Here is a 25,918-nt window from a genome sequence, read left to right on the forward strand (position 1 = left end):
GTACAAAGCCACAAATGTGGCAGTGGTAATTACATAAATGACCACTAAGATGTTAGAATGAACGCTTGCAGTCTTTCCTACAAACTCTGACGTATTACTTGTCCTGCAACTTTTCTGCATTTTGGAATCTTGAAAATGTTGTGTGCATACGTTTATGTCAATACATCAACCTCACTACTTTAAATTAGTCTTACCTGAGCATCTTAAGTGAACCTGACCGTTATTTAAACCCATTAATTCAACTGTTTAGACTTTCTGTTCTAACTCCAGGGCTAGTCATTTTGGACTTTACAACCATGTTGCAGTACTGATCGGTCAAAGTAATACTCTGGCAGACGTAACAGTCATGTGCAGATAATAGTAAGTTGTAATAATAGGCTAACTGTACGTAGTGCATAAATGACAAGCAAGAACACATGAAGTGAAACCACTAGGGTAGTTTATCTGGATGGGTGCATCTGAGATTCTGGTTTTGATTTTGGGTTTTCATGAGATGAAAGTCAAGCAAAAGTAAGTCCAGAGATCAACTTACATTTTAAAATTTCCAATTGTTTCTTTTAATACTTTATAAAAAACAGTTTGTAAAAAACGTCTTTTGTCCATTACATTTAAATGATTGGAATTTGTTCTGAAAAATACAAAAAAAAATCCAAAACGTTTGTTTTTATTTGAAGTACTTTTCGGAAGGCGATTTACAGTGGCTTCTACAGTATTTTAAATGACAAAAAATTCAGGTAAAAATATAGTTACCTTTAGTTGAAAAAAACTATACTTTGGCAATTTTACTTTTTGTTGCTGAAATGGCATGCACAAAATAAGTGATAAGAATCACTATACAAGAGCCACTGTTTTAGAACAAAACAGTGCCAATAACAGTATTAGCACTCTAAAATACTTCACAAAAGTCAACATTAATTTAGGTTACACAGATTTTAAAAAATACACAGTTAATACAGTTTAAAAAAAAGAAGTATCATTGGTTATGGTTTCCGTGATTATTTTTTGCTCTTGCGTTATACATTTTGACATTTTTGCGGACATATAAACTACAAGTATTGCTGCTCCCCCCTGACGGTCGAGGATGTTTTTACGATTGGTCTGAAATTGAAAAAGAAAAAAATTTAGTTATTTAGATGTTACACTGAAAATATATGTTGACGAGCATGGCAATTTTTGACAGATAAATTAATAAAAAATAAATCTGACTTTTATTGTTTGTTTATGCCTGTCCTTATTATGAATAAACACCACCGTATATGTATGAGCTATTAGCTGGCACTGCACATTTCCACTCAAAGTCTCACATTTCCTTTTAAAGCACGATTTTTGCCTAGATATGTGGTGTCTACTATCTGTGAAACGTCCCTTCTTCATAGCCGATGCCGCCACGACGGAGTCTTACACAGCAATACGATACATAAATGGAAATAACTCTCTATGTTGGCCACTTATATATTCAAAATATTTCTGTGATTCCGCCTGCTTTGTTGAGGTGGATCCTTCTGTTGTGCAAACCAATAGGCCAAATCGTCATCTTTCTTAGTGTCACTTTCTTATTGAAAAATATCAAGGACAATATTTTGTACAGTAAACGGCATGTTAACCAATCATGTATACAATTATTTTTATCTCTTTTTTCCAGTTTTGTTTCACATTTCTTTGACAATCCCACATGTATGAAACAATTTTCGGTCTCCTTACAGGTACCGTTCATGACCGGTTTAGGGCCTCATTTACAATGATTTGAATCAGGGCAGTGCCAAAAGCCTTCTTGCTGTGCTGGCCTGCGTCAAAACAAAAGGGCAGTAATGCGTCATATCTACAAAATACGGCACATTGCCGTCCTTTTCCCTTGCAGTGGCGCACAAATTGCTGCCATGCGCCAACAATGGTACTTGCGTTGCGGTGATGATTGTTTTTGTGCAGGAAGGGACAATTTCCTGCAAAAAAAAAATCACGAAAGACGTTTTCCTCTTTCTGTGTGTGCTGCAAAATGAAGCAAACATAGAAAGAGGAAAAACTGGAGAAATAAAGATATTTGTTTCTGTTGCATCAATCTTACGCCACTCTTGGGGTGGGGTAAGCTTTTGATGTATTCTCAGGTTAACAAAACCAATTAAATCTTGGAATGTATCAAAATCCATGGATGTTGCTTGGGAACAACCATACAATATCAATAGTCAGCAGCCTGTGCCACCTGTGCTTAGCAAAAAGTGATGTACTAGCGGGGCAGGCTGCTTGTAAATAAGCCCCTGAGTTTATAAAGATGAAATATTAGCAAAATATTCAATCAGTCTATTTGCAGAGGTGCCTGTATGCAAAAGGAATATGCCACACACATGAAACACATACCACGCAGTCGCTGCTCGCTACATGGTGAATGGGTGGGGCGACACGCAGTAGAGGCGGTGTTTCCAAATTAAACATTCAATTAAAAAGAAAAAGTACCCTCCTCACCGGTGTGACGCTCCTCTTTCCCGGTCACTGGAGGAACAGGCTCCCAGCCTGCCCTGCGGCCAAACCTAATGCTGCATGAAAGCAGCATTAGGATTGGCTGGAGCGCCCTGGCTCGGCGCTCCCAGGCAAACTGGAAACCTGTGCCTACTCTCCCCAGCCCGGCAATACAGTGCCGGAGAGAGCACGTGTGTTTGGACGGTCCATTCATCCCCCATGGCCTGCCTCTTTAACAATAAATTGGTAATAAACACAGTTTATTATCGTCTTATTGTTAAAGGTTTGCAGTGGCTGCTGCTCACGGGGCAATGCTTCTCTGCCATAGCGGAGGGGCTGCCACTGGTACCATGAGTGCGCAACATACACAAACCAAAAGCAGTACAACCTCTGAAATGTCTAATGGCACATTCATGGGTGGAGGCACAGCCATCACCACCTCGCACACAGTTTCACCTTTGCTAAATAAAAGTAGCAGAAAATTTAGCCCTAAGGCACAGAAAGAGGAATTAATAAAAACGACAGAAATCTTTGTTAAGGGGTGGTGAACACATCAAAAGAGTTTAAGCTACTGGACCCTGCATAGTGCTAAATTTGAGCCGGTGGTTTTTGCTGCAGGGTACCAGCACTTACTTTTGAGGGCTGGCACTTGTTTGTTTGCATCAGGCAATTACTGCGCGCAAAAGACACATATAACAAAGACAGAGGAAAGAAAGACGGAAAAGGGTCACAAAGGGAGTAAGCTGAAAGCCACAAGAGTGAGTTGAAGGGGTAGGGAGTGGTTTTAAATGGATTAAAGAGGCCCTAGATGGCTTTAGGATTACGCTGCCTCAGTATTCTGTGCTTGTACATTTAAATACAGCAGCCCTGTGTTTCAGAGGAGAGCTTTGGGCACTGGCACCTTTTTGTTTTGAAATTAACCACTGGGCATGCATCATTTTACAGCAAATCCAAGCATCTGTGAACCACACTGGGTCAAGAAGCACCAGTCACATAGCTGTATGTGCACCTCAAAAACAGCACTTAATTTCAATCAACAGAACCATAACGTGAATAAAAAGGCTATACCACTTAGGCAATGAATGCAATCTGCAAAGAGGAATAGAAAATAAAGTGTAAATTGCACAGTCAACAGTGCACCCTGAGATATGTTGTAGGTCTGCATTAGTGCGTATGTGCACGTTCCTTACCCTTGTGGTAAACACAATGCAATAAACCATGGCATGTTTAGTAGTTCAGACGTGGGACTTACAAATGAATATATACATTCTTGAGTTGAATTATATCACCTTTACGTTGATAGTGAGTTATTTGTCACCTGAATCTTCATATATGCCATGATCTCACAATAAAAAATGCACATTGGAAGGGACGCTGCAATTATAAAACACCTTTCCAAAAATAATACATTAATGTACAAAATGCTGATTTCAAGCAGGCTGGATCAAATAAAATTAAATATAATATTAATTTTATGCAGTCGCGGCGCACAGCGGCTAGAAGGGGGTGGCATACTGGGGTTTCGGGCAGGAATAAAAATTTAATTAAAAAAATAAATAAATGAACAAACACTTACCTTGTTCGTCACCACCGCACTGCTCCATCTGCTTCTTCTCTGCTGCAGGCACAGGCTCCCAGCCTGCCTTGCGGCCCATCCTGACATTGCTAAAGCAGCGCCAGGATTGGCTGGAGCAGACTGTGTTGCTGGGCTGGAGAGAGCCTACTGTGCATGTGTGTTTGGCTGGCCCCAGATGGCTGGCCAAACACACGTGCGCTCTGAGGGGGAGTGCTGTACACTCCCCCTCACTGCTCATCACCACAATGGCCCCTCCCCTTTATAGGTAAACAATAAAAAACACTGTTTATTATTGTTTTGTTTTAAAGGTTTTGCAGCTGCCCCTGCTGACGGGGGGGGGGAGGGGTGACGCTCCTCTGCCCAAATGGAGGAGCCGCTCCTGATTTAGGGTCAGATTTACAAAAACGTGGTGCATCTTTTCTTGCGCCCCCCTGTAAACTCCTAATGACACCATGTGTGCGCTGTATTTACAATACTGTGCACCATGGCGCACGTTAGAACAATAGCATCATGATTTATGACACTATTGTGGTACTTTGCAGGATTAGTGCCATAACTTGTGGTGCTAATCCAGCAAAGTAAAGGGAGGCCCATTGAAAGTAAAGGGCGTGTCATTTTAACACCTGCTCTGAGCAGGTGTTACAGATGACACTAAAAATGGCGCAGTGAAATGTTATAAATTTCACTGCATCATATTTACGGGTCTCCCTGCGGGGGAACGCCCCCATTGCATACATTATGCCTGGTGCAGGCATAATGTGGCGCAAGGGTTTACAAAGTGGCGCAATGCAAGCATTGTGCCACTTTGTAAGAAAGGCAAAAGAGAATGGCCTCCTTAATGCCACATTAGCATAAAAAAACAATGACACAGTGTGTTGCTAAGAGGCTTTACAGCCTTGAAAAATCTGGCCCTTAAAGTTTAAGGTGGGACAAGGAGCAAGAATAGACAAGAGTAATTTGCCAAGAGGGGTCATAGGGATACACTAATGAATTCAAAATGTGTGTCCAAATTATATGTAACACCCTTAGATGACTACAAAATGAGCCCTCATTGAGTGTACCAACAGGTGCATGGTCAGGGCGGACTCTACTACCGCATTCCGAAGGCACTGCCTTGGCACTAATGTAGAATTCGTGAAGGGTGTAGGGGGAGAATGGGGCTAGAGACACCCATGTTGAAAGTTTCCTTATCTGGTGCCCCAGCACAGGAGCAAGTGGCACTGGTGTCTTGAATCCACGTCACATCTCTTTTATCCACCATCCCACATTTTCTATCTCTTTATCTCACACTTATAGATCATTTTTCATTCCTGATGTCACCCTTTGTCACTGTTTTTATGTTCCTCCTCCGTTCCCCCTTTTCTGCCTTTCTCTCTTGCTCTGAGTCAAAGTCTGATGATGAAAAATAAGTCCTGCCCCCAATAATGAGTGCTGGTGGGCCCCACCTGCAACCACCTGCTCAAGTTAAGCACTGGTCATATGCCAAGCAAAGTGGTTCACTTTGTTTGCCCTGTTCTAGCCCCAAAATCTTTTAGATACTGATTTGCCTCAATTTCCCGTAGTGGAAAAGTCTACTTCTGGTATCAGAGCTTATTTTTTGCTGGTGGCTGAAGGTGGGGCAACAGTGCTCATTTTTGAGGATCATGATTTGTTGGTCGTCATCAATTTGACACAGAGCAAGAGAGAGACTGGTGAGAAAAGGAGGGAGAGGAAGATTAGAAAACAGAGATAAAAGAAGAATGCAAGGATGGGAAATAAATTGTAAATGTGAGATAAAGACACAGGAGAAGTAGGAAATGAAGAAAGAAGCATGAATTTGAATCAAGTCTGGGCACTCTTGGTGTTCAGCGACCCTGACTACTAAGGAAAAACTTTAGTTCCTGCACTGTGTGGACTGCATCCACTGCAAAGGTCACATACAATAAAATAATATAAATAAATAGGGTGCCTGGAGGGTTTTAAAAGTAGTACTAGATATCCTACAAAAATCTGTATGGAAAGCACAGTGAGGAACATATCTCCCCACCCATGTGATACAGCGTTATTTATATCAGTTACAGCAGAATGATAGGCTTACTTGTGTTGCAGAATTTGCATAGTGCTTTATATCCGCTCCACCTGTCACTGAGGAACGTAGGAGATGATAACTGTTAATAAGTGAATCTGGAACATGGAAGCACCTGTATTGAGGGCATGCGGTAGCAAGCATTACCCTTTTAACGCAACAATATGGGACCAAGACAATCCAACGACTGCAGGTATGCAGAAGAGAGCAATGACTGACATGGGCATACAGATACGCACATTAACTGGTACTCAGCAATAGTAACTCTCTGTGCTGCTTACTGTGCTTGGGTAACGTGATCACTGAAAATACCAGTTGATGTGTTGCAAGGGAGTTGGAAATGTGTAGTAATTGAAGCATGGCGGGATTGTCAATACCTGTTACCAGGAACCAATGGGAATTGGCAGTCCCTGTTTCTGAAGACATATGACAGCTGTAAATATGTGCTACTGGGGCATGCAGGCGTAGACCATCACATGAGAAAGAATTATCGCAGACTTCTCAGACCAGCAGAGGGTTTCTTAAAAACAAAGATTCAGCAGGCACATATTTTGCATAATAACTCGATAGCATTCATGAAAGATACAGGAATTTGTTTTCTGAATGAATATGAGTGGAAGTAAGACAAAATACATTAGTTGGGTAAGTCAGTGGGCAGAGAATAAAAGAAAATGCTAACTTACTTTTGGTAACAATGTTTCTGATTGAAACATAAACTTCCAGCAGACTTCTCACTATATGAATTATCTTTCTTTTTTCTGATTGGTTCGGAAAAGATTTTGCACCATAATATCTCTTAAGCACTGCTGGGTGAAGCCATGAGGATTAACCTCCACCTTCGGGCATGATAACTCTGGAGTTCATTAGGCATAGGCTTGTGCACTGGCATCTGTTACTTATATTTTTTCTTTGACGTATCGGGATGACCCGGGAGAAAACAATATGGCAACAACACCATCAAATACAGCATATAACACATTTGCCTACCTTTGATCTTATTCGTCACAACACCAACTCATAAGGAGTGGGGGAGGGCAATGATGATTCTGTGGGAAGAATGTGTATCCACATGAAAAATAGTTGCTGCATGTCTTCTGAAGGATACATTTTCCCGCAGATTTCTCCTCTTATGAAAGAGTGCCGAAGAAATACCTCCGTGGGATGTGGAATTGAGCAGTCCTGGTTAACTAAAGGAGTCATACAACACAACTTGGTACTTCATTCCTGAGAAGTTTGGTAGTAGCGCTTGGCAACAGTGTAAAAAGATGATCATGTAGCTGCCAATCAGATGTCTGCAACTGGAATGCTTCTGGAGAGAGCTGTGGAGACACCCTCCTCCCAAGGGCCGAATACCCTCTGGGGTTTCTTTCTTGACTTAGGCATATCAAATCTTGATACAAAGGGTTGCAGAATGGTGTTTTTGGTCCCGTGCTGGTCATTCTTAGCTCCACTGAAGCCTACGAACGGCTGATCATCCTCTCTGTTCTGAATGTGAAGACAAAAAGAAAGATCGAAGCTACTGGCCAATATGAAATGCAGCAACCACCTTGAGTAAGAAGGATGAACAGGTGCAATGCAGAAAATTATCATGGTAAAAAACTGAAAGGTGGACGCACTGAAATGGCTTGAAGGTGTTGCCACCACAAAAGTGTCTTCAGTACAAGAAGTCAAACTGGGTATCTATGCATCGGTTCAAACGCGAATGTCTTCAAGAAAGTAAAAACAAGATTCAAATCTGACTAAGGAAAAATTAACTGAGTGGGAGGAAACAAGTAAAGCAAACCTTTAAAAAAAATGCTCCACTAGCAGTAAGGTAAACTGTGAAGGTTTACCAGGAAGACACAAGAAGGCAGGCAGGACTGACAGATACGCTATACTATGCCATGCTCTGCAGATTTCTAAAGTGTGTGGTACCCATAGGATTCCCAGCACTGGTTAAGACATAGCATTGCTTCAGGTCATGTGGCGAACCTCCGAAGGGCTTTTGATGTGGATATAGCCATGTTTTTAGCATTTTCCTAAACTGTGATTTGTTGTTTAGGCATCTTAATTCTATGGGAAGAGTGTTCCAAAGTTTGAGGATAGGATAGGAAAAGGACCTATCACCCCACCTGGCCTTGTAGATTTTAGGTATATTCAAGAATTGACCTGTGGAGGATCTCAGACTTCTACTGGGGGAGTACGGGTCAGGAGTGCCTTATCATAGTGGGTCCTTTGGCGCTAAGCACTCTATGTGGCAGACAGTGTTTAAAATTGTATCACCCCTTACTGGGTGCCAGTGCAGAGAGGCTAGAGCAATATTTACTGAAGCAGATTTTGGAATCTTGTGGTGTACTCTGGCTGCGGCAGTTTGGACAACCTGGAGCCTTTTAATAACAGATGTGGGGGGCCAATATACAAAGTGTTCCCGTAGTCCAACTAGGAGAAAACAAGGGATTGGACACAATTCTTCTGGAGACGCTCAGAAAAATGTCTAAAATTTTACAGATCGTACTGAGGGTGCCAAAACAGGTCACACGTTTATTGACCTGTGCATCCATGCAAAAGAACTTGTCCAGCCATTTCCTAAGGCTTTTGATAGGGGAGGAGGGTCAGGATTGTTTGCCCAAACATTCTGGTCAATGCAGGGACAGGTTAGTTCCCCAATATCATCAGTTCAGTTTTTCCCTGTTTAGTTTTAAGCAGCACTTCACCATCCACTTGGAAACGTTTTCGAAGCAAGGAGACAACTGATGAAACTGTGAGCAATATCCTGGTGCGAGTGAAGCAACCAGTTGTGTGTCTTTGGGATGACACAATTGACAATCCATATTCCCGAACAATATCTGTCCAAGGGTGCATGTAGAGGTGAAAAAATATGGGGCTGAGGGCCAAATCCTGCAGTACCGACACTTCAAAATATGCACATCAGAGTAGCATGAATTTTCACAGATTTGGAAGGATCTGTCATTCAAAAAGGAGGTGAGCCAAAAAGGAGCGGAGCTCTTTATTTGAGCTTTGCACATTCTGTACATAGGTATCTTATGGTCAGCAGTGTTGAACACTACACTTAGGTCCAGGAGGATGATAACACCTGTTCCTACCTGGTCCAGCAGCATTTTTAATTCCTCTGTTCGTGAGAGAAGGGTGGTTTCTGTACTGTGTTGTGTGCGGAAACCCATCTTGGAAGTATAAAATAGATGATTTTCTTTGAGGAAAGTAGACAGTTTTTTACTGACATGTTTCTCCAGCACCTTGCCTAGGACTGTGCTGGACTGGGGCAGGGAAATTGGCCTATAGTTACTTGGACATGTCAGGTTGAGATTGTTTTTTTTTAGCAAACGTTTGACCACAACAGTTTTCCACTTGGATGGCTCTATTCCGGTGGATAGGGACAAATAGAGGAGTTCCATTATAATGGGGAAGGTGGCTCGAGCTCCTTGTAATAGTAAATGCGGGGTGTTGAGTCCAGTGGAGACCCCGATTTGACCGTGCTGAGCAGGGAAGGGAGTCCTTCCTCTGTGACAGGGGGGTAGAAAGGCGGGCCAGTATGGGATATGTTGGGCACACACTTCTCTGATGTAAGACCATTCAAGATTATGTTCTTTTGTAAAGACAGATAGATATTGACTATTTTGTTCTGAAAGAACACTGCCAATTCACAGCACGTAATTGTAGCCATTTCGTGACCCTACTGTGCCAGGGAAACCACAAGACTTAAAAAAGGTGGTTGAGGCCTTCCCACTCACACTACTGAATGAATTTGTTCCAGTGAGCTGCATAGGCCACCAAGATAATGACTGCAACAATATCAAGAAGACAAAGGGACTCCAACTGGCACTGCTCAATTTCCATGCATGTAGTTGCAACATCTGGGGGTAGTGGTAAAGATTGTGACTATCCTGTTATGAGAACAGGTCTGCGTTGCTCAGGAATTGAAGACAGTGCTTAGACTGGGCCAATCGGAATAAGCTGTACTTCATCCTCCCACATTTTATAGTGCTTTTGAAAGAAGCTAAATTAAGGGTTAACCTACAGACGTACCTAAGGGAACCAGTCAGATGCAAGTGTATGAAAAAAATCCTTGTTCTGTGCAATGGCGAGCAGATCAATGAATGGAAATCCCACTCTGGAAAAGGTAACTTCCTTCACTTCAGGATGCAGCTTGCACTCATGGTCTTCCAGTAAGAGATGATTGAGAGCATCTACCGGGGCACTGATGGATCTAGCAAAGGTCAACTGGTACCATGAAGATTCCACATCACTGCACCCACTTCCGTAGCCATATCCCTTACGAAATTAAGATCGACAAACCCACACTGTTGTGACTATTATTATAATCGACAATAGTGGTGTTTTCTGAACAAATCTGACTGTCTCCCCCTTAGATGAATGGAGAAATGCTGTCAGTTCAAGACAGACTGCCCACAACTCAAGCACATTATATGCAGGCACTGCTATAAGACCAAAACCCCCATGCCATCATGTCACCAAGATGGACACCCCAGCCCAGAGAGGGGTGACCTTAGTAGCCTGAGCCTGAGAAGGTCTGGAAGGATAACTCACAAAAGTTTGGAAGGCTCCATCCTTCAGTGCAGATCTGGATGAACAGAGTGGGAGATCTGCACCTTAGCAGTGACACTTTCCTAATGTTGAAGGCACTGTGCCCTTATGCACTGCTGACGGGACCTCATGAAACACCTAGGGGCATATTTATACTCCGTTTGCGCCAAATGTGCGTCGTTTTTTTCGACGCAAATTCGGCGCAAAACTAATGCCATATTTATACTTTGGCGTTAGACGCGTCTAGCGCCAAAGTATGGGCAAATAGCGTCATTTTTTTGCGTGAACGCCTTCCTTGCGTTAATGAGATGCAAGGAAGGCGTTCCCGTCTAAAAAAATGACGGCGACGCAAATGCGTCGTATTTATACTCCCGGGCAAAAATCACGCCCGGGAGTGGTCGGGTCAAAAACCCCCGCATTTGTGCCACTTTTTAACGCCTGGGTCAGGGTAGGCGTTAAGGGGCCTGTGGGCTCAAAATGAGCCCACAGGTGCCCTCCCCTGCCCCCAGGGACCCCCCTTGCCACACTTGCCCACCCCAGGAGGACACCCAAGGATGGAGGGACCCATCCCAGGGACATTCAGGTAAGTTCAGGTAAGTATAAAATTTTTTTTTTTTTTTTTTGGGTGGCATAGGGGGGCCTTATTTGTGCCCCTCTACATGCCACTATGCCCAATGACCATGCCCAGGGGACATAAGTCCCCTGGGCATGGCCATTGGGCAAGGGGGCATGACTCCTGTCTTTACTAAGACAGGAGTCATGTAAATGGCATCTGGGCGTCGTTAAAAATGGCGCAAATCGTGTGGAGGCGATTTTTTGCGTCAACCTGACTTGCACCATTTTTAAGACGCCCTAGCGCCACTTTTCCCAACGCCGGCGCTGCCTGGTGTACGTGGTTTTTTTCCACGCACACCAGGCAGCGCCGGTCTGCTTGCGCCGGCTAACGCCATTCAATAAATACGGCGCCCGCATGGCGCTTCAGAATGACGTTAGCCGGCGCAAAAATTTTTGACGCTAAACTGCGTTAGCGCAGTTTAGCGTCAAAAAGTATAAATACGGGCCCTAGGGCCTGATTTATTAAAAGTTAGTGCTGCCTTCTCCAGACCTCCTCCAGTTCACCTGAATCGCTCACAGCTTAGCTGCCACACCTCACTGATGAGGGTGTTCTTGGTATGTGTCAGTAGGGGTGAGACGGTGAAAGTCGGGCAAGGAAGAGGGTGTTAAAAACATTGCCTACGGTATGATAATGAAGGATTAAAACAACTTTAAACTGGCAAATCTGACAGAGAAAGGCGCATGCAGGGACACGCCGAGCACGATGAGAGGACGCTGCTGTTTGCATAACGTTAATGCACACAGGTCCCTGCGCCGACTAAGATTGGGACTCTGAGCTTGGGCCCAGCTCGCACACGCCAAAAGCCGGCCCTGGTAGTGGTGTAAATCTGATGCATTTACGTTGGAGACACTTGTGAATCATATGTAGATTATACCGGTGTAAATTACAGCTTCCACTGTGTGAAAACCAAATGTATACATGGAAGACCCCCTGTGAATCTACTAAATGCGTATAATTGTAGCAATATTTCAATTCCATTTGCATACTCAGTAACTATTGCCTTATTGCACCTCGCCTGTTTTAACATTAATCAAAGAATGCTGTCAGTCTTGCATCTATTCGACATTATAAAGTGAATTGTTCAGTAGAGGGGTCATTTTGTCATCGATTATAATGGCCCCTTGGAGGTTGGCTTCTCTCTTGTTTAGTTTGCTAGTTCCTTTACCAGGTACATGAATTTATTGAATTCCGATGTATACATCGTCAATTAATCATTAATTTTTATTACTGTTATTTAAAAACTTGGCTACGTCACATATAAAAACTTTTAGAACATTCTTTTGGTTTGTAGGAAGCATGAAATTTACCCCTGGGAGTGGACAACCTCTCATCTGCTCCCAGAGGCTGTCATCTTATCGCGGCAACAGTAAAATCCTGGAAAATATGTACAATTGAGTAATCTTTTGCAAGCCTTTCACCTTATCAGTAGCCTCGCTGCTGTACCCTATCATAGTTCTCAATCAAGTATTTTTACCTTGTGTATGAGTGTTAGGAGCCATTAAACTGTTTTGTATTAAGTAGTTTTGAACATTACCTTCGATTGTGTATTTGTTTTTATAGGCCACACATGAATGCCAGATTTAAATCAAAGAAGCCAGTGTTTTTCACAAATATATAATTAGGACAAAAATGTTGACACTAATCCTGTAAAGCACCCAGAGGCCCATTGAAACCAATGGAAGCCTCCTTTTAACACCTGCTCTGTGTAGGTGTTAAAAGTACCAAAAGAAATGGCACTGCAACGCTTTTTTTGCCCCCCTAATGGGGAAATGCACCATTTGCATACATTATGCTTGGCACAGGAATAATGTTGCGCAAAGGTTTACAAAGTGGCGCAATGCATGCATTGATCCACTTTGTAATTATGGCACAGCGTTTTTGGCCTTCTAATGCCATATTAGCATAAAAAATAATGACGCTAATGTGGCATTAGAATGGTGCAAGGCCGTCCTAAATCTGGGCCTAAGAGTTGTAACAAATGCCCAACATAACTCTCTGCATCTGCTTGCAGGCCAAACACTTCATCTCTACAAACACCAATAATAAACCTAAACTGTGTATTTGTAGGTAGTGAAACTGCCCATAGGAAACCAGATTGTCCACGTGTATGTCAAGAAAACGTAAGGCTAAGCAAAAACGGTCAGAAGAAATATTTACTGTGCTGTTATTCGTAAATAAAATGAGTTTTTTTTAAAAAAAGTCCCAACATTGCCTACACAATATACTTATTGTGTGCCATTCACGTGTTGCCTGTATTGGAGCTTTCTACTCAACAACACACTCTGGGCTTGGTTCACAAAGATAAACCTATACTTTTTTGTAAGTTTACATTTTTTTGTTATTCAGAAGCTCTGACTCAAAAGTAAGTTTACGACTGTTGTGGCGGAGAACTCTGTACAGAAAAATATAAGGAAGACCTATCTTTTTATCTGCGAAGTTCCCCAGTCAATGGAAAAAAATGGCACTGGCATATTTTAGTCAATTTTTGCGATATGGGAGCACGCACATGGGGGCGGATGTCCAATGGTTTTTGGAGCAAACTGTTTTGAAAATTGTGCTTCAAAATGCATTATGTGACCCAGTTTTTTTTCAAATCTTTCTGGCAGAAGAAGTCAGCCTCTCTTGCTTCACTAGGTTTCAGGACTTCCGGGAAAGTTTTATGTTCCATCACTTTTAAAGATCCCCAGCCTTCACTGATTCTTTTGACACACCAGCAGGGTCTAGTTACATAAGCTGTTTTCTTGTAGTACTTGCTAACTTCATGGATTGTGTCACACGGCGGTCCGTGGAATAGCGCAAAATGACAAGGCCTCCCAGCAGCATATGATGACGGCCCCCCCAAGACTGCCACTACTAATAGAAATCTATAAGCTTTAGACTAAATAGAGGCCCCTGTCGGGTGGGGGCTTCCCTGTACGGCAGGGACAGCAGATGAATGAGTTACACCCCTAGTGAGAGTTATATTTTGTGCTGCAAGCTGGCGTGTATACATACCTAAAATATTTGTTTAGATGTTTATTCCTCGAAAATATGTTGTCTTTGTATTTTCCCTGGCCAATAGAAGAATAATCGCTAATTAAATGCCAATAACCTAGCAAAGCATTATGAGGTGCATGCACATCCTACCCTACCTACCAGACCAGCAACATTTGGGATTTTTGTATTTTCATATTTAGCTTTGTACAAGAGTCTACAAATCCTAAAATGCAAAGCACTGTAGCCAGAACAGAAAGAAGGTGGCCCACATCTCATGAGACAGGATAGTCTGTAGCTGAGATGCACGGTTCCTGGGTTCTATCACACTTGACGGGTCCCTCCAGCAGCTGAACCAACAGAGATTGATCAGCAGCCATATGTTCTCATGAGACCACTACACGATAAAAGCAGTTATTGTACTACGATAGTCAATATCTTCTATACTATTTACAATAAAAATATTTGTCTCTTTATATGGTTGTTACATTATAATTGCTTGTAACTAGTGGTGAGAAACTGAATAATACAGAGCTATTTGCAAAGCACTACAAGTAATTATTTTGCATGTGACAGTGCAAGATGGTTGTCCTACTTTTCCGTAGCATACATCACATGCAATGGTTACTTTTGGGCTAATGATGACATGAGGAGTGGAATTCTAGTCTGGTTCTACCTGAGCACACAATGCTGAAAGCTCGGAAGTTCTTGTAAGAATTTATGCTTTCACTGCGATTGGTATAGAATGTATAGGCCCATATTTATACATTTTGCCACAAAAACTAAGCTAACACAGTTTTGCGGCAAAAAGTTTAGCGCCTGCTTGCGTCATTACACAACGCCAGCTGGGTGCTGTATTTATTGAATGGCGCAAGCCGGCGCTAAACTTGGACTAGCGTCTTCAAGAAAGGCACTAGCCGGGTGGGGTTGGTGGTAGGGAAGGAGGGGGTTGTGCGTCAGAAAATGACGTTAGCCTAGTAAGAGGGAAAAAAAAATCCTCTAACCTGACTAGTGCCATTTCCTGGCGCACAACCACCAAAAACATGACTCCTGTACTAGGAAAGACGGGAGTCATGCCCACCACCCCAATGGGCAGCACGGGGAACAAGTGTCCCCAGGGCCATGCAGTGGGCCCCAAGTTAGGGCCCCCGATGGCACTTTAAAGAAAAAAAAACATACTTACCAATACTTACCCTACTTACCTGGGATGGGGTCCCCATCCTCTGGTGTCCCTCTGGTGTAGGTGGGGGTGTTCATAGGGCTTGAGGTGGGCACCTGTGGACCTATTCCATGGTGTCTGACCATGGAAATGGGTCCACAGGTCTCCTAATGCCTGGTCTGACTGTTGTTAAATAATGCGTTAAATAATGGTTCTAAGAAAGCTTAGCACCATTATTTAGCCCCTCCTCCCACCCGTGCGTCATTTTTGCACGGGGGATGAATATGGGGCTATGGGGATAGCACCATTTTTTGGATGGGAACCCCTACCTTGCATCTCATTGACGCAAGGTAGGTGCACGCATCCAAAAAATGGGGCAGACTCCTATATTTTGATGTTACACATGTGTAACGTTAAAATATAAATATGGAGTTGAGTTTGCGCTGAATTTGCTTAACAAATATGACGATATGAATATGCCCCATAGTGTCCCTTTTTATTTCAACAATAAGGAGGAGTTTAAATGATACACAACCTCAACCCATAAATTGCTTACAACTACCATTTTAGTTTTTAACATCCATTTCAAAATTATTTCACAGACAGGCAACAGTCATTACATAATAGCGTTTTTTATTAAAAAAAAAACTACAAACATTTAATTAGACATATATTCTCTTTTTTGTGTGCAGGTGCACCTCATTTACTGAGAATAGACATTAAATTATCATTTCTAGTCCCAGAAATTTGCAAAGACAAACCCCAATCTTATTCATGTCACTTAGCCAAATGAAAATACTTCAACGTCCTTAATAAGAGTTATCTCGTGCATATCTTTAAAGAAGAAACATTCCTTCCTTTATTTTCATTAGAAATATGCCTCCATATCATACTGACGCATTTTGGCATTTATATCTTTCGACAGGCGACCTCAGGACACAGCATGGCCACGGAATGGTGAGTCCAATCTTTGTACTAATGCTGTCCAATCAGTGTTTTTGTTACTCTCCTCCTTTGACGTATTTTGCAGGCCTGTATATTCTCTGGTTGAATGTATCAATATCTGTTTAGGAATTGTATCTTTTATTTTAGTTTGACAACAGACCACGGTCCAAGTTTTAGTGGGCAGCCATCTCTGCACTCTGAATGTCATTATCTTAGGTAGTTACACACATGCGTATTTTTTATTTACTTCTTGTTCGTTATTGCTAATTATTACCAAGTTGCTCTGTCCTTATTATTTATTGTGATACTGTAGTGACCTTAGGTTCCCTGATTCTTGAAGAGTGGTGTCTCTGCTTTATGTCCTATGATTGCGAATGGGTCACACTTGGCATGCACCAGTATGTGAAAGAGTGTTCAGTTATTAATTATAGTTATTCTCTAGTATGGAGGCCTTAGATGTGCAGTGATGGCTCTCACACATTCATGTAGTAATTCTCTCCTAAAGTTTTAGGTTGCAAGTGCTTCTAACCTAAATACGGCTTCCTCAAACTCCAAGGCAGTGGCGGCCCGTCCTTTAGGGCGGCGGGGCCACGCCACCCCACCTTTTGCCCCTCATGAAGAGTGTCTGTCAGGCTGAACAAAGGTCAGCCTGACAGACACTCTCCATGTTCAGGTCAGGCAGCCAGGAGCAGACATGCATGATTTGCGCACACTCCTGGCTGCCTGAGCTGAACTTTGCTGGGCTGAGGAGGTCACAGCTCCTTTGGGCGTAACCTCCTCAGCTCAGCAAAGGTGCCTCGAGGCCCTCCCCTGGGTGACGAGGAAAGCGTCACCAATTGACACTCTCCCTGGGCGCTTCAGGTTTAAGCCCTGAAGAGCCCAGGGCGAGTGTCAATCAGTGACACTTCGTAACAGAGTGGGGTGGGGTCAGCAGTCTCACTGACCCCATCCCACTCTGTGACGAGGCTGGGACTGCTGCCTTCCCTCATAGGCTGACCTAAAGTCAGCCTATGAGGGAAGGCAGCAGTCCCAGCCCTCCTGGGACCTGGAAGTTGAAGGTAAGTGTGTGTGTGTGTATGTTTGAATGGTATGAATGTTGTTAATGGATGTTCGTGCATGCGTGTGTGAAAGAATGAGCGTGTGTGATGTTTTAAAATGAATGTTTGGTGCATGCGTGCATGTTTGAATGGTATGAGTGTTGTTAATGGATGTGCGTGCTTGGGTGCGTGTTTGTGTGTGAAAGAATGAGTGTGTGTGTGTGTGCGTCCCGCCCGCCCCCTTCCCTCCTAAAGCTGCCGGCCGCCACTGCTCCAAGGGTAGTTAGTCCTTCTCTTCAAGAAAGCACACGCCCCTGTACAGTCTCCAACTTTCCATGTCCATCCTTGCCACACAGACCTAGTGCAAGAGGTGGTAAAAGGAACACCCCTCATCCTAGATTCTTGAAGGCGAAGTTGTTTACACTGGTGCTGTAAAACTGTGTGATGCAATGCTCTAATACAGAGAAAATGATCACCATACTTCATTAGCGCACCTTTTTCACGTGCTTCAGCATAGAAGAATGCTGTTGATGAGAGAAGATGCTTTCCCAGACCCAAACTTCAATTATGTCAACATTCACAAAGGACACTGTTCACCTAGAGGCCTGAAGATCCTGTTCGACTTGGTTATTGTCAGACTCTATGAAGGAAAGCATAGGTTGCTACACTCCACTAGCCTCTTCTCTTCCAGAGCTGAACATCTTTGCTCCTCAGTACATACAAACACCTTTTACTCCAGAATTTTATTTGATCTATCTTCCAGATTTTGCCAAGACACTTTCCACAAAGATGATAGCTTTCAGAACCCAGAGGAACAGTGAAAATGTTATGCTTGGAACACATTTTATGCGTTTTGGTATTGTGTGCTCCTAAAGTCAGTGAAATGTGAAGGACACTTCAATAGTTGCGAAACCTATGGATGCTTGAGAGATCTGTACAGCTGAAGGGCTGAAATATAACTAACTGCTCAGTTACCTAGCCAAACAGTGATTATGGTGGTCATTACAACCTCGGCGGTCTTTTTACAAGACCGCTGAGGGACGGCCTTGCGGAAGACCGCCAGTAGTGGCGGTTTGCCACTCAGCGTATTATGACTATTGGCTGCTCTCCGTCCTTTTTCGGACGGAGAGCCGCCAACAGCCATACTGGCGGGCGGCGGGGAAGTGGCGGTTGCTCCACCTCCACCGCCACGCCAACAGAACACCGCCCAGCGAATCTCGTCCTGTGATTCGGCGCAGCGGTGTTCTGTTGGCAGTGTGGTGTCGGCGGAGCAGCCCCCATGGCTCCCGTCCCCTCCCAGAGGATCGACGGAACAGGTAAGTCGATCGTCCATTAGGGGAGAGGGGGTGTTGTGTGTTGTGTGGGTGCATGGGGGTGTGTGTCTTTGTATGTAGAGGGGGTGTGTGAGTGCGTGTATGCTTGCGGGTGTGTTGTGTGTTTTGGGAATGAGTGCGTGTATGTCTGTATGTATGTCTGTATGGATGTGTGCGTGTATGTCTGTATATGGGTCTGACTGAGTGTGTGGATGTAGGCATGTATGTCAGCGTGTGTGTGTTGGTGGTGCCTGAATGCGTGTCGTGTGTGTGTGTGAGTTCTGTGATGTTGGGGGTCGGGTGGGGAGGGGGGCCCTGCCACCTTTGGGGGGTGGCAGGGGTGGTGGGGGGTGTAGGGGAGGGAGTCGGGGTGGGGGTGGGGGGTGGGGGAGACCCCTATCAGTGCCAGGGAAGGAATTCCCTGTCACTGATAGTGCTTACCGCCATTGATTTCATGGCAGTTCCTACCGCTGGAAATCCACGCCGGTAAGCCGGGTCAAAATACCAGCAGCGGTATTGTGACGGCCGCCGGGCTGAAGACCCAGGTCTCCAGCCCGGCAGTCACCTCCACCCTGGCGGGCGGAACGGAGAAGCGCCGGATGACCATGGCGGTAACCGCCATGGTCATAATACTACAAAAAAGACCGCCAGCCTGTTGGCGGTCTTACCGCCGCTTCTCCGCCTTCCGCCAGGGTCATAATGACCCCCTATGTCTTTTCCGTGGTCTAAAAGGCAAAGCTTCAGATCATTTATATTAAAAAATGTATGAAGTATGTTGACTTTTGCATGCATGTCACGTTCTCTGCAAACAATTGGACAAACAATCGGTAGGTACTCATTTGGATTCCAGCTGAAGTAGCTGGGGTGGTGAGGACACTGCTTCCACGGCCAAAGCCAGCTGACCATGTTTAGAGAAATTGGAAAGTTTTGCTGAAAAAGTTCCTGTAAACATGGCAAAAGCACATTTAAGGAGAATGCAGAATGCCCGGGTTGGTGGATCAGCATTTTTCTTTCTCTTTCAAAGACAAACCTCAAAGCAGTGACTTATTTTTGAAAAAAAGAATGTCCATAATGCTTTGAAGGATTTATCTCATCGCACTGGAGACACTGTTTGTTTCACCCACATGTGCCTGCCGTGCCATGGAAGGTAGCCTTAGGGCACACAAGAACAGATTCAGAAGGACCACCTTAAATCGGAAGGGCCTTTTCATGTGTTCCGGTGGCAGTTGGTTGAGCTCAAAGGTGTTTGCAAAGCGAGAGGGATGAGCCTCCACCTTTGTAAACAAAGCAGTTCTCCAGTCTCTTGAATTTCCACAAATGCTTAGAAAATGTCTGCCAGAGGCATAAAAAAACAGCACGGATGCCATTCCAAAAGGCATTTCACAAACCTGGAAAGCACGATCAGATGCAATATGAGCAGGGATTCATGTCCATTCACAGGACAACCTCTTGTAGAAAACTTTAGGCTTTTTTCTGGTGGTGCACATTGGGGATGAATGCTGATTTTGGACTAAGGCAAGTGGCCATCACATCATGTTGACTTTCACATTCTTGGCAATTTATTTACATGATTGCACCATGAAAGAGTGAGCAACTGGGGCAAGTTTGTCTAATATGGTATCACTACATAATATGTATTCTTGTGTTAGGTGATTTGCTCTGTTCATCCAATGAGCATTGCCGGTTTCTCATCATGCTGCCTTACGCTGAATGTGAGTTCATCCACTTTCATGCTAAGAAGGTATTGTTGACACTGATTATGTAAGATGTCCTAAGTTGTATTTCATACTAGTTGTGCTTTGGCCTGGGTATGCCAGTGGCTGTATTTAGTAAAAGCTTACTACAAATACTTTCCACGGAGTTGTATCGTTTTACACTAATAGTGCAGCCAAACGTTGTGAACTGTATACAGTTAAACTTTGGTCTGTGGTGGTTTACATCTTCTAGAGCCTACTGTGTGTCATAAGTGATTGTGAGCCATGGGGACATCTTTTTCATGCACTTATGTTCTAGGGTGTCTTTTCAGGTTCACTCGGCTGTCTTCCTTTAGCTCGAAATGTGTTAGACGATCGGGTCTTCAAAGCTGCCAAAACAAACGTTTTCGAGTTTTGATGCAGGTGACAGGTAGGCGTACATGTAATGCAGATCACCAAAACTCACCTAATAGATAGAATCCTGGTGGGAGCTTTAAATGGAAAAGCTAACATCCTGGTGTTCACTGTACTTTTGATATCTTACAATGTATGTCAAATCACGTTGAGTAAAATAAATTTCTTTTATAAAGTTGTCTACAATTTAGTGCAGCTCATACTCTCTCAACGGCAGGGGAGGATGAAAGGATTTAATGTAAATTTCCCTAATCTATAGAGTTGAAGCTTTTAAAAAACTTAACATGTTTTATAGGGTAATTTCTATTCACTTAATGTGCTTTTTTTTTTAAACTATTGAAATGGCTGTGCATACATCAGGGAATTTGACGGGATAGTTGGATAATTATTTTGTTTTATTCAGTTGTCTAATTTTGCATTCTGTTTGAAAAGCAGACATAGTTATGTTTGCTACCTGAGATTTATGAGACCATAAACAATACCGTGCTAAGACCTTAGGAACTCACGTCACAAATGATATCTCATAATCAATTTTAATATTTCTACAAAATGAAACAGCTTGCAAAAAAGAAAATGTAACAAAAGGAATGATGAGTAGGGGGGGGATATCTGATATTTTGTTTACAGAAATAGCAAAATCAGCTGATGCGTTTAGAAGTTTCTGCTAGTAGCAAAACATTAAAGTTGGGGTAGGAGTGAGAATGCCACATATCTAAAACTGTATTTAGATTCTGTAAATGAGATTCCTTTGAAGGATTTACAAAGAGAGATATGCAAGAGAAAATGGTGTCAGTGTTCAGATTATGAAAGCAAAAGGTACTGAGCTACGTAACCAAGTGATGCATTTTAAATTGTTCTTATTTACACATACTCTCTGCTGGTGGAAGGCTGTGACTGTCTGTAGTATTGTTGTCCTCTTCTTTCTTCATTGGGACAGGAGCAGCAAAGGAATGACCCTCCAAGCATGGTGAGGCTAGCAGAGGCCCACCCGACAAATAAAGCTGACCCAAATTCATACCTACAGCACAACAAAAAGCAAAATTAGCTTACGACAATAGTAAACTTAACAAACCTCTTCCTCTAGAGACAGTCTTTTCAAACTCATAACACTTTCGTTCATAATAAATATTTATTCTACTTGGATTTTACTATTATCTTTAAAACGTACAGCTCACATTACTACTTTTTAAGGCAAATGTAAGTCAACTAGTCAATAATCAAATTCATAGCTGCGGCCAGATGTTCATTAGAGTTCTCACTTCCGTTATTCTATGTCCTTCCCTCGTTACAAGACCATGCATTATTAAAGTAAGTATAATTAAAGTTTTTCCACATCTCCTTATATCTTTTGCTTCGAGAAATGACAATGACATTAATCTGAATACATTATGGTGCTCATTAAGACTTCAGCGGGGAAGACCGCCGACCGCCGTACTGGTGGCCGCCAAAAGACCCCCAGTACGGCGGTCCTCAGGCTGCCATATTATGACTGCTGGTGGCTTGCCGCCATTTTCCAGGCAGAAAACCGCCAGCAGTTGTACTGGCAGTCCACGGTCTAGTGGCAGTTGCACTACCAACACCGCCATGCCAACAAAACACCGCCCGCCGTATTTCAATTTGAAAAATGGCGTGACGGTGTTGTGTTGGTCGAGTGCTGGCTGCGGTGCAAGTGTCCGCACCCCTTCCCTCCCTGATGACCACCTCGAGGACCGGGGGGGGGGAATTGTGTGTGTGTGAGAGTGTGTATGGATTTGGGGGGGGGTGTTGTGTGGGTGTGCATGAGTGTAAGGGTGTTGTGAGTGTGAGTGAGTGTCAGGGTGTGTGTATCGGTGCCTGTGTGTCAGTGTGTGGAAGTGTGTGCATTTGGGTGAGTGCGTGTATGCGGGGGTGGGGGGGTAAGTACAGTGTGCAGGGGAGATGGGGGTTACTACAGTGAGCAGGCGGAGGAGGGAGAATGTTGTAAGGGAAGGGGAGGTGGGGGGGCTCTTGGATGTAGATGGGGGAGTCATCTACCAGTGATAGGAATGTAAATTCCTGTAAACGGAAGCCTTTCTGTCAGAGTTTTCATGGCGTACTAACACCACAAAAACCCAGGTGGAAATGGGATTTGTAATACCGCCGGTGGTCTTAGCTGGTCTGATCGCCCTGGCGGTAAGAACAGGAAAGTGGCAGTTTGGCACAGGCCAAACCGTCACACTCGTAATATGGTGGTCCATACCGCCGGCCTGTCGGCTGTGGGACCGCCACCGCATGTCACCGCCAGACTCGTAATGAGGGCCTATGTATTTCTCTCTGGCCTAGCAACAATTTTCAATCTGTGTACTTTTTTCTATGTTTCCCCTGCTACGGTTACTGATAGGCTTGCCTAATTACATGATTAAAGTAGAGAATATATCCAACAAAGAAATCTTTGTCAATCTCCAAGCTACTTCTTGGAGCTACTTATGCACTACATCAAGGGCCATAGGTACAGAACATTAGCGAAACGGTATTCAGTCACAAACTGAATACCAGTCGCAAAATCGTAGAAATGTATGGAACCCATTCCCAGTCCTCAAATTAGTATTGCAAATCATTTCTAATTCGGTAATTTATCAATTCCAAAAGCGAATCACAAATAAGAAATTGTTATTTGCGTTATTTGCGCTATTCTTATGTTCATCACAGTTGTGAATAGTTGCAAAAACAGCAAATTGGACATGCAATAAACCACCACCTCAAACCAGGTGATAATCCTGTGCAAACTACATAAACTGGCCCAGAATGCACCAGAAGTTTTCCAAAATGGCTGCTCCGTATGGTATGGCACTCAGAATTATAATTTTGGCTTGAGTGCAGAGGAGGAGAAGAAAGGAGAGAGCTTTCAGATTGAAGGTCACACTGTTTTAACAAACAGAGGTGGAAATATACACCAAGTATTGGCTGAGCAGTGAATCAGTCCTGGATCTAATTGTTGATTTAAAGCCTCAGCTTGAGAGACACACCTTATGTAGTAAGGCAATCCCTACCCATGTGTAGGAGTTATGCAGTTTGCATCTACAAGCAGATGGTATCTATCAAAGTGTGAAAGCAGCAGTTGGTGGTGTGTCCCAGAGTTCATTAACAAGATTTTTCCATGCATTCATTGATGCACTCTTAATGCAAATCAATGGCCACATATATTTGCCTAGAAATTACCACGAACTGTATCAACCAAGCTCCAGTTTTACAAGATAGCAAAATTCCCAAATATCATTGGATGTGTAGATGGTACACATGTGTCAATCTGTCCACCCTTCACCATACAGTATTTATCCTGCAACAGGCAAAATACTCATTCTAGGACTATACAAGTTCGGTGAGATGCAAAACATGTGATCACAGACATATTGGCACGTTTTCCTGAGAGCACCTGTGGTTTATAATTTTTCTGACACTATGGCATCCACGCAAGGCTACAAAATGGAGGGTATGATGACGAATACATTTTGGGTAATAAGCCTATGTTATTTTTTTGTCTGACATTCCAGACATCTTCTTTAAACGCAATGTAATATAAAATACAATACTATTTCAGGTGATAGCGCATATGCCATACACCCCTGGAAAATAACCCCATATATCTATCCATCCTTACGCAGTAACTGTCACTACAATGGGGCACATAGGAAAACCAGAAGTGTGATTGAGTGCACATTTGGAATCCTGAAAAGTAGATTCAGATGCCTGCAGCAGAGTGGTGATGCAGTACAGTACTATCCTTACATCTGCTGCAAGATTGTTGCAACATGTGCAATCTTTCAAATGTAGCGCCATGCAGAGGTTTAACTGTTTCTGTATCAAACTCTGAAACTGATGAGGATGAAGAAAAGCTACTACGAGATCTGCAACATGATGATTTGGGAGTAGCAGAGGGACATGGGGCGCTGTGCCAACATTACTGAGAATTATTTTTCTTGGTGAGTGAAATCTTCACAAACTAATACTAAATAAAACTCAAAGCCATTTTGTGCATGTAACAAAAAATTAAACATTTTAGTTCTACTTTTTTTTAGGATGGCAAGCGTAGGAAATGAAATTACATTTTATCAACAGTAGTATTGAAACATATTTTGACATAAGAATATGACAAACAGAACAATCATCTTAAGCCCAATGATATCAGACTAAGACTTCTGTTTGGTACAAACAGAACTGCTGCCACCCAGATTTTCACCTCCAGCAGTGTGACTCCTAGTTTCAGGTACACGCATGGTATCACTGATAGACATACTACTCACACTAGAGTAGTCTTCGCTGTCAGGGCGTACTACCTGACTGACACCTGCCATGTGAGTGATTTGCAAGGTCTCACCAGCATTTGTGATCTGTAACCATCCACCGGCCACATCCTTGCTGTAATGTCCCATTTTAACTTGTAGGTTGACAGTGTGTCTTGGTAACACAGATGTTGCATGTGCAAGTTTGTTTATTACACTTACTAAGCCATCCATGTGGCCAGACTGCTGACATTCCCTACGTTTGTGTTGTACATGGTCTGCATTGATATCAAGACAAAGGAGCTTCACAGTTTCTGTTAGATTATCAATTTTAGCATTCATGTGCTGTTGATTATCAGCTAGGGTTGCTGCAAAGTTTTCCAATCCTGTTTCCATGCAATTCTCAATATTGTTATTGATCAGCTTTATTTCGGTCTGTTTTAGGCGTTGAACTTTCTGCACTGATGTTTCCAAATCACAAACACCATAAGTTTCTGCAATGTCATCACTTTCAAGTTTTGCGGGGGATGGATTAGTTGGCATATGGTGAGTGCGACATCTATGTCAGCCCCAGTGTTCTTAAAGGCTGACTACATGTTCCTGGCTCAGTCTCATAGTGCCTCCTGCACCTAATAAATTGGATAGCTGTGACTGTAATTGCACTGTGGTGCTCATTAGTGTCAGTTGTGGAATTGTTTATTCACTATCATCGACAAGTGGCTCTTCCTCTTGCACTGGAATATCCTGAAATATCTCACCTTCAGACACATCAGACCCATGGCCATGGATAACGGTTTAAAAATGGAATAGGAATTATTAACGTGTATGATTGCTGTGTTATATGAGTTTTCTGTTATTGTGTAGTTATATTAAAGTGTTTAAACTTCAGAGCAGC

The 25,918-nt window shown here is 43.1% G+C and overlaps 1 protein-coding gene across 2 annotated transcripts in view; it reads right to left on the bottom strand.

Moving 5' to 3' along the window:
* Window positions 1-648: 648 nt before the first annotated feature.
* The window catches only part of CLDN19 (claudin 19), a 103,508-nt gene continuing 78,238 nt past the window's right edge, over window positions 649-25,918 (bottom strand). For both annotated transcript variants that reach the window (XM_069240260.1, XM_069240259.1), the window contains 2 exons: window positions 21,657-21,803; window positions 649-1,098 (listed from right to left, as the gene is read on the bottom strand). In XM_069240260.1, the coding sequence (XP_069096361.1) occupies window positions 1,088-1,098; window positions 21,657-21,803 (158 nt within the window). In that variant the 3' untranslated portion in view covers window positions 649-1,087. The remainder of the gene's footprint in view (window positions 1,099-21,656; window positions 21,804-25,918) is intronic.

This window comes from Pleurodeles waltl, chromosome 6 (genome assembly GCF_031143425.1).
Source record: "Pleurodeles waltl isolate 20211129_DDA chromosome 6, aPleWal1.hap1.20221129, whole genome shotgun sequence".
Classification (NCBI taxonomy): Eukaryota; Metazoa; Chordata; class Amphibia; order Caudata; family Salamandridae; genus Pleurodeles; species Pleurodeles waltl.